Source organism: Hippocampus zosterae, chromosome 5 (genome assembly GCF_025434085.1).
Source record: "Hippocampus zosterae strain Florida chromosome 5, ASM2543408v3, whole genome shotgun sequence".
Classification (NCBI taxonomy): domain Eukaryota; kingdom Metazoa; phylum Chordata; class Actinopteri; order Syngnathiformes; family Syngnathidae; genus Hippocampus; species Hippocampus zosterae.
The window spans coordinates 23,330,765-23,340,440 of NC_067455.1; the positions used below are offsets into that span (position 1 = coordinate 23,330,765).

General features: G+C 40.6%; 1 protein-coding gene across 2 annotated transcripts; it reads left to right on the forward strand.

Moving 5' to 3' along the window:
* The first annotated feature begins 456 nt into the window (after positions 1 to 456).
* On the forward strand, positions 457 to 8,647 carry tmem147 (transmembrane protein 147). 2 transcript variants are annotated; one of them, XM_052064861.1, is made up of 8 exons: positions 457 to 566; positions 917 to 1,030; positions 2,028 to 2,097; positions 2,683 to 2,748; positions 4,299 to 4,435; positions 4,557 to 4,641; positions 4,843 to 4,964; positions 7,653 to 8,647. In XM_052064861.1, the coding sequence occupies exons 2-8, from the start codon at positions 954 to 956 to the stop codon at positions 7,771 to 7,773; spliced, it is 678 nt and encodes a 225-aa protein (XP_051920821.1). In that variant the 5' UTR covers positions 457 to 566; positions 917 to 953; the 3' UTR covers positions 7,774 to 8,647. The 2 variants fall into 2 exon arrangements, with proteins under 2 accessions (XP_051920821.1, XP_051920822.1); XM_052064862.1 differs by having other exon boundaries at positions 462 to 566; positions 928 to 1,030.
* The last annotated feature ends 1,029 nt before the right edge of the window (positions 8,648 to 9,676 follow it).

Consider the following 9,676-nt stretch of genomic DNA (forward strand, 5'->3'; position numbering starts at 1 on the left):
CTGATAGGATGATTAGGGTGCAGCGTACATGAACACAAAAAATATATATTACTAACATGTACAAAGACACACAAATGGTTGGGGTTTTTTTTCTCCTCGACACTTCTCGGATCTACTTGGGACCTGTCTTAGATCTACCGGTAGATCAGGATCTACCTAATGGGCACCCCTGCAACAATACATGACTGTGGCCTTTTGTACAGTCTCACTGCAGATAGTAAATCACGACACAGGAATTAATGCGACTCTCCCTTCGCGCTTGTGGTCCTACTCCTCACTGCCTTCCAGAGAGTTTTGCCACAGCGGCCCTGGAATACAAATGAACGCAAGATGTGACGGCGAGATGGCGAGGGAGTCGTGCTAAAAAAAATGAAAGCGCGGTCTGATCTGGCGCCCTCTGGTGGTTATTTCTCTCAACAACAAAAAATTAAGGCTTGGTCTGATCCGGCGCCCTCTGGTGGTTATTTCTCGCTGTCATTGAGACCCAGCGGAAACTCAGTCGGAGGGATTTTAAAGTAGAACAACACTAACTTCCGGTAACGCACGGCGTCCTGCTTCTCCTTGTTGTAAGTGTAGTTTTACTAATGTTACATTTTGTGGTACAAACACATTAATGTGATTGTCTGTGGGGACATTGAGATGAATATGCGTGTATCCGTCTCGTGGAGAGTGTCTGTGGCTCGGTGGACATACGCGCGACTCGTTTTGGAAGTGGCATCGAGGTGCCTTATCCCACAGATAAATCTGCCTTATCCAACCGAATCCAGATGAATTCACCTTCCGCGTGGATTGTAAATGTTGAGTTGTAATATTAAATATCGGCCGAGTCTTGTGACCACACATGGTGAATGTCCTTGCACATTTGTAGTACAGCATTGACTTATATATATATATATATATATTTTTTCAAATACAGTATTTCTACAGGCCACCTGATCATCTGACTGACCGTCATGACCCTGTTTCATTTTGGAAATTGCTTTGCTTTGGCGTATTTCCCTTACTTTATAACATACAAGTGCAGCGGCCTGTAAGTATGTCTTTTATATCTGCAAATATAATCGAAGCATCCACAGAAAATGTTTCCAATGAGAGTAATAAAATTCAAGTACGCGAAGAACAATTTCAAGTTGCTCCAATTTTAAATAAACATGTACCATTTGAAAGAGCCCGCTAACGATTTATGACAAATTATTGGGATATAGTATCTTGAGATAATGAGAAAATGACAACATATTTATTATTTTTAAAAGAGTAATTAATGAGCATATAATGGCAATCCCCAGCTTGGGTGATACCATGATAATTATTTGCAATAATCTTTGGCTTTAGGCTTATTGAACAGTATTATTTTGGTAAACTTCAAATTCCGGCATCTCAAGATGTGTACCGTTGAGCTGTATGAAGCATAATTTGACGTCTGGAACCATTTCATCAGCATCACATCATTGTGTCCAAATGCTTCTTATACCTGGAAATCGATGGTTTGTGCACATCATCAAGACATTTTTCACATACTGTACTTTTATGATACTATTTACCCACATTGAAGCATTAGTTGTTATTTTACGATATTATTGATAGTTATTTTACATGCTGGTCTCGCGTTGCATTTCCTTCTCATAGAAACAAAAGGGTCTGCTTAGTTTAGTAATGTCAGATCTTTGTGAATCTCTGCCAAATCCTCTTAGTATTTCGTGGAAATGGTGGTACTTAATCTTCACAAGCCATTTGGGGCTTAACCCTGGAGAACCCAAGAACCCTTTTCTTCTTTTTCTTCTTTCATGTTCACCAAACACCAAATGATATGTTTTTTCAAATATTTAATGCGTTATTCCTAATTTACGATAAGGGCCAAATTTGACCCTTTGGGATTTAAGGGTAGCATTTGAGTAGCAGAAATTATAGGGGCCAAATTTGACCCCGTGGGTTCTCCATTGTTTAATCTGTTATATTGTACGATTTTATGGAGACGTTCTTTCCTTAATAACATATTGTCTTATTCACCCTTTGTATCTGATTTTTAGTTCAGAATACAACGCTTTCTGGAAGTGTGTCCAGGCTGGAGCTACCTACCTTTTTGTCCAGCTCTGCAAAGTGAGTAAACTCTCTAGTTTGGTCTTCCTCTTGAGGCTAAATGAGGAAAATGTATCATGATGTCAGGTCAGGTAGATTACCGGTAGTGTTGGTCAACCAGGACATGGACCATGGACACCTTGTTGTTTACAATGTAATTCTTTTTGAAAAGCTCCTGTGCCTTTTTTTTTTTTCAAAATAGGATTATTTTAGTCCAATGGTTCAGAGACCTTTGTCTACCAAAACTACAGAGGTTAACATGACTTTTTTTCCTCTTATTTCTTCTGTTTCACAAGTATAAGTCATTGTATTTTAATCAGAGATCTTGCTCCCATTAGAATTCTGAAAGTTACTGCATGACATGAGATGATCTGCATTTTTTTTTCCAAATGATGATGATGTGTTTTAGTGGACTCAGACCAATCATTTCTTATTGTGAAACATACGGTTTGCTCTGGAAGTTACCACTGAAAGCTCATATTTTGACTTTATTGACTTCGGGTCAATCAGAAATATGCAGGTGCACCCCTAAAAGGTTGTGAACCACTGAGCTAGGTTGCACAGAAAATATTAATGGTTTTTTTTTGCTGTTCTCGTATTTGCCAGATGTTGTTCCTTGCGACTTTTTTCCCCACCTGGGAAGGAGGAGCTGGAGTTTATGACTTTGTTGGGGTAAGTGTGAAACTGACATTGTACTCACTAGCCCACAACAATAGGCGCATTTGCACAATTGACTAGATTGAAAGCAATTAAAGCAAATAGTTGGATTACGCCATACTGCAACCAGGGAACAGCTATTTTGACATGATTACACTGACATTAGCCATATCCTGCTTAATTATTATCCACATTGTAAATGATGGCGGCGCGGGCACCCACAGCGGCTCCTCTTGTTGTCTGTTTAAGAGGGCGGAAATTTCATCTGTGCTGTATGTGACAATAAAGTTGTACCTGATACTTGATGACTAGTTACCAGTTACCAATACCACGTTAACACATATTTAAAGAATGAGATTATTTTTCCTCCAGACGCCCTCCCAGTAGCTTGAAACAAGCTATAAGCGGCAATTTACTGTCCGTTTGTCACAACGTCAGCAGGGAATAAAGATTCTAACTCGAGCCTTTTGTCGACGGGCCACGACGAAAACAAAAGAACAATGCCGTTGTAGTTGAACAAAAAAGGCTTTGCTTGAATTCCTTTTGGGTCCTTCTAAACACAAATTATTAAGGTGTTAACCCCCCGAAAAAAATTATAAACTGGGTCGTGTAACGTGAGCACATTTAACACGTTTAGATGGTCAGAAAAGTTGTTGCTCCATGCCCGACTGTCTTCCTAATGAACCTTACGTCAACACCGCCGCCCGGCAGCTACCCTAGCTTTACAACAGGTCACAAGCAAGACAACTTATGAAGCCTAGATGCTGAAATATTTTTCAAATAATGCTTCAAGTCAAATGACAATGAAATAAAACATTAAACAAAAGCCAAACAATTTGTAACTGGTCAATTCAAATTATTCCAACGGAGCACAAATACCTAATTTAACCACATTTTTCTTATGGTTCGAACGCAAGATAAGAGTGAAAAGAGCGAAACACAAATGCCATTCGTCATGCAGGGCGAGTTTTTTCTCTCTCCTGTCAGTTGAATCTGTCGAGTTTGTCACCCCCATGTGGCGTCAATGCAAGCAGACTCTAATGATGACAAGTGATGATAAATTCCATGATCCACGTTATTTGTGCATGGACCAAAAGATAAATCGGATCTCCCGTGGCCGAGTTTCAGGTTAAGGCCGGCAAGACCTTTTTTTTTTTCGAGACTAATGTAACAATAAAATATTCAACGGACCAGCGAAGAGCCTTCCAAGCAAAATGTCATATCCAGCACAGAAGAATCGTATCAAAATGCCCTATTTTAATTCAAATTCAAGAATAGCTCTGCACTGCACCACACAGAGGAGTTTAAAAAATGTTGGTTACCCTCAAATATTAGAAACCGTTCACAGTATGTTGCAGTACACCGGTCCAAACCGACACCATTACCTCACCAAAAATTCATATACCGGTACTGTAGATGTAATGTCTCGGAGCTAAACCAGCTTAATTATACCTGTAAAGCGTGATTTATTCATTTATTTATTTTTGGATACAGCTCATTTATTACATTTTAATAGGAAAGTACAGGTGTACCAAAGGTTTTAGATGGCTGTATGCTTGTGTCAGGAATTTATGAAAGCAACAGTGGACCTTGCAGACCTGCTGGGCCTCCATCTCGTCATGTCACGAAATGCCGGCAAAGGAGAGTACAAAATCATGGTAGCCGCCATGGGCTGGGCAACCGCCGAACTTGTAATGTCGAGGTAAGCATTGTCGGCTTTTTTTTTTTCTTCCCCACAAAACGTAACCAAATACCACTTAAACAAACAGCTCAGTTTCATCAACCGTGTGGACATATCAAAGTCTCTGCATGTGCTTGTGCAGATGTCTTCCTCTTTGGGTCGGGGCCAGAGGGATCGAGTTTGATTGGAAATATATCCAGATGAGCTTTGACTCCAATATTAGTTTGGTGAGTACATCTGTCATTCATGTTCTCATCCACTCGGGGTCTCCTTTTGCCACTTTCTTTTTCTTCGCAGTAGCACTGGCCACAAATGCTTCTGATTCCATTTTTCAATAATAGGAATGTGTGAAAAGATAGTTCCTCTCCGTGGTCCGCCAAGCACATTCTCAAAATGGCTTCATTTCTCTTGATTCTGTCTGTTTATAGGTCCATTATATTGCTATGGCAGCTGTAGTGTGGATGTTTACACGCTACGACCTTCCCAAGAGCTTCAGGTTCCCCGTCACTGTGCTGCTGGCCCTCTGTGTCTACAAGTCCTTCTTAATGGAGTAAGTGCATCTACAACCCACTCATTGCGGCATTTACATCAAACAAGAGCATAGAGAGCATCAAACCTGTCCACCGAGATTTTCCCACATGTGGAAATGGGCAGCCTGGATCACATCCAGATGATAAAGCATTCAGGTACTGTTAATTTATAAAGTGTTGAGTTATTTCTAAGATGTCTTTTAGGTTTTAGTTCCCTTTAAAATGTAATGGGAACACCCTTGTAAGATACAGAAGAATCTCACATTGCTTCGAGACATGGTAGCTGACTTCACAAAATTGAAATCCAATCCAATCCAATACATCCATCCATCCGTGATCCGAGCAGCTTATTCTGACGAGAGTTGCCGGCGTGCTGAAGCCTATCCCAGCTGTCCTGGGGCAGTAGACTGGGTCTACCCTGAACTGGTTGCCGGCCAATCACAGGGCACACATAGACGTACAACCGTTCCCGCTCACACTCACACCTAGGGACAATTTAGAGCAGTGGTCCTCAACTAGAAATGCTGTCGGTCCACTTCTTTATTTTTTTTAGTTTTTTTATAAGACCAAGGTCCAGTCCCATGCACGGTGGTCATGGGGAGCAGGGCTATATGCCCATTTAGTATGGTCAAGCCAAGCTTATACAAATCAACACTCCTCACAACCAACCAATAATGGGGTGCATGAAAATAACAATTATTCACTTTGCCAGTACACAGCAAATAATGTATTGTGTTGAGGCAGAGGAACTCTTTTATTTTGTTAAGTTGTGCCTGCATAATAATAGAAATAGCTCTTTTAGGGAAATAAGACATTTTTACTTTAACTTTGTTAAACAGTAGTTGTCTTTTTTTCCCCTTAATTTAACAAAAGCAAAACAAAATACTAATTTTGCCAAAATAAATACTAAACATTAAAACAAAAATATTATTTTAATTTATACAATTCCCCTTTTCACATCCCCTCTGAAATCACTGAAAAATATATCAGAAGAGGAGTTAAGAAGCATTTTAAATACTGACACAAGGGAGCACAGGAATGTGCAGTGCTGTTCTTCCACTAAAGGTAAATGCAATGTCTGAGGCATGCAAAAATTATTTGAGGATACCATTGGTATCTTCATTTACCATGTTGCGGTGTTCTGCTGTTAAACAGCTGCAAAGATTCCCGGGTAGACTGGAGCAAAACTGCACACAATCGAAACCTCCCACGATTCGTCTTGTCTAATTGTCTGTGTGCGGCTCTCCTGTGCTGAAGCTGTGAGCACACTGTGGCGTCGCGCATGCGTCTGTTTCCTGACACAATCATCCATTTTGAATGCGGGACGCTGATGTATGGGCACACCTTAAGTTCAGAGGAGCCAATCAGCGCATCATTATCGCCGACATGAACCTGCTCTATGGCATACTGCTCAGCCTGCTCGTCTCCAGTTCGTCAAACATTATACACACACAGTCGGGCTGCTGCGTCCTCTGCAATACATCTGTTCGTGCACGCAAATAATACAACGGATAATTTTAACAAGCGATCGCGGTAATGCGCAGATTATAGTCCAAAAATATGAAATGTATAACGTAATGTATAACTCAACTCAGGAAGGAATTGTCTTTTACTGCTGGCAGGAGGCACAGTTTTCGATGAAGTGTTCGCTCCCCCAACTGAAACCCGAACTCTCGCAACTCCTGCTGGCCTTTATTGACAGTATGTGCAAATTACAAATGACATCTCAGAAAAACACTCCTCCCTTCCTTTACATGCTGCGCTTCTCGGCCCCCGCCCCTCAGTGGACACCTTCCCATGAATTGATACTTCTGTAACTTTGCTCAAGGACATCTTATTATGCTGGAGCGCATCTTGTACTTCCTGTCCGCCCGAAGTTGAATCTTTCTTTCCGTATTATCAGCTAACAAGCGCTAACATTCACCTCAAATTGACCCCTGATTCTCCGTGCTCCGTTGTGTAGAAGCTGTATAAACACACGCGCTAGAGGTCAATCAAGCATGTAACAAAATAAAACTTTTAAACATGATAACACTGTGTTTGTCTATTTTACATCAATTTGTCTTTTAACATCCATCTATGCATTATCTGAACCGCTCTGTACTCACGAGGGTCGCCGGCCGGCTTGTGCCATTTGGGTTTTTGTTGTTGTTTTTTAAAAATATATAATCTATACTATAATGTTATCCATCATTGGTTCAATTTAAATGTATTTAAAATGTATACGACAAAAGTACAAGTAGTTTCGGTCATTGGTGTCGGTGAGTACTGTACTTGCATGTTTGAAGTGGGGAGGGAGGGGTGACGGAACTCCCGGCAGCACTATGAGTAGTCCCACCTCGCCCTGACGTGGCAAATGGCACGTTATCCTCTTACAACAAAAAAAGAGAAACTCAGTGAGCATTCAGGCAGAAAAAAAATCTGACATTTTCATTTCGGCTTTGCTCGCCCAAATGGCACTTTGAATTTAAAGCACACTGTGAGCCTTTGGGGTGGACTATTGTTAATTCATGTTAAATATTCTGTAAGAGGCTTTGTTACAGCTGAAGCTATTGGGAAAGCGCCGTGTAAATAAAGATTGGATTTTTATTGTACTCATACTGGTATCAGTCTGAAAATAAGTGGTATCGAAAATCCCTGTGTGTGTTACATTTGAGCACTGTATGTGATAACCCCCCCCTTCCCCCTCCCCACCTCTGTACGTGCAGGTTGTTCATCCATGCCTTCGTCTTGGGCAGCTGGACCGTGTTGTTGGTGAAAGCTGTGCTGACTGGTGCCATCTCTCTCTGCTCACTACTTCTCTTCGTCTCCTTGGTGCACAGCAACTAAGTCCAAAGCCAGTTGCATTGACTAGTCTTAGATCCAAGTCACCGATTGGTGATCAAGCCAATTCATCAAGGCTACCACCCTGTGAGCTGGTGATTCGGTGGATCTGCACTACGGCTGGTTCTTTTGTGGCGCAAGTGACATCAAAAGACATTCTCTTTGATATCGACTGAAACACTTGATATTTTGCAAAAGGGTATGTTTTGATCACAAATTAACCCATTACAAGCATTGTAAGTAACATTTATGCTCAGCTGTTTTAATGAATAGATTAACAACACATTTTCATCGTGTCTTTTCTTGAAATGGACACCACAAATGTAATTTTATTTATACCCGGCTTTTCAACACGTCATGGTCTAAACCAGGGGTGGGCAATTAATTTTTGCATAGGGCCACATGAGAACCAGAAAATATTATGGAGGGCCGGATCAAAAGGGTGAACTAAATTCGACATAATATTAATTGGATTTCTTTATTTAAAAAGCAGCATTTTACATTTTTTGGCAGGTTTTTCAGACTTTTTTACTCCGTCGTATCGAACAGGATTTGCTTGACTTGGCCACCTGGCTTTGAAATGCCTGTCATTACAAGTCCAAATGAAACGAATGCAGTCGTTGACATCGAACCTTGATTGCGTACCAACCTTCGGCGGGCCGGATTAAAAAGACCAACGGGCCGGATTTGGCCCGCAGGCCGTAGTTTGCCCACCTCTGGTCTAAACTAAGGAGAATCAATCAGCAAGCAAGTTATTTTTCATCACAGTACAAAATTGACCTCTATGTGACAAATCCACCTCAAATGTACTTAGACTTGTTGAATTGTTGGAAGATTTTTAAGATGAGAAACTATATGAATAAATCTCAACTTGTGTTTTCATCATTTGATTGGTTGGACCGCACAGGGTTTCATGGATTTTGTTGTTCTTGGTTGTCTATCTTGGTTTATCCTGGTAGGGTATGTGCATACCAATAATTGGGTTGAATTTGAGCATTCGTTTTACACTTGGGATGAAAGTTAGAAAAAGCCCAATCACCGTATGTCTAAAATAGATTATCCTGGGGTCTGGGATGCTAAGAGAGGTTTTTTTTTTCCTGATCTGCATGGAAAACTGTAAGGGCCCACAATCAAAAATGTTAAACTTGTTAAATGTTTACCATCGCAAAGTCTAAATATTCGTCAGCAGATTTTCAAAACATGCACTCTTAACTGGCCACAACATTCGGCACATCTTTCTGCTCTCATTGGACCTATTACAGGAGTTTTATCTGTAGACGTGCTGGACCCAATTCTATTTCAGTTTGGACCATAATGTCGGGTCTTGCTGCGAAGTATACTGCGGGGGTCAACAGCACGATGGCCACACGCACCAGGTAGCAAGGATAACATGAGTAGCCTGCGGGCCTATTCCAAAAATAGCTCATGAGTAATTGGACACTGTGACTCTCCAGGAATATTGTAGAAGCGATGATTTCAAAATGTGAAAACTGGCAGATATTTATCAGTCAAGTGTGGCCAATTGATAATTTTCTGTTTCATAATTATTGTGAAAAATCATTAGTGTGATCATTGTCTTCTCAGAAATGAATATCATTAATTATAACATATGTGGGTAGTTTGAGCAAATTTATTTAAAAAGTGCATACCGTCAAAATGGTAGCCCTCTGCATTAATCAGTAGCTAAGAAGGTATTGGTTTCAAAAAGGTTGGTGACCCCTGGTGTACTGTATAAACCTACCACCCTTTTATTCAGTGAGTAACCTAAAGAAATAATACAAAAATGTATTATTTGGGTATTGAACCTCTTGTGTGCCAAATCCTTAAGAAACTATACGTAGTTCCCACAAGAATATTGTGACACTGAGGGAGGAAGAAAGTGCAATGAGGATAATAGAATGGAAAGCAC

Coding starts and splice junctions, on each gene's coding strand:
- tmem147 (XM_052064861.1), top strand. CDS start 954: ATGACCCTGTTTCATTTTGGAAATTGCTTTGCTTTGGCGTATTTCCCT. Junction 2,749..4,298: donor GAGTTTATGACTTTGTTGGG/GTAAGTGTGAAA, acceptor TGCTTGTGTCAG/GAATTTATGAAAGCAACAGT. Junction 4,965..7,652: donor TACAAGTCCTTCTTAATGGA/GTAAGTGCATCT, acceptor CTGTACGTGCAG/GTTGTTCATCCATGCCTTCG.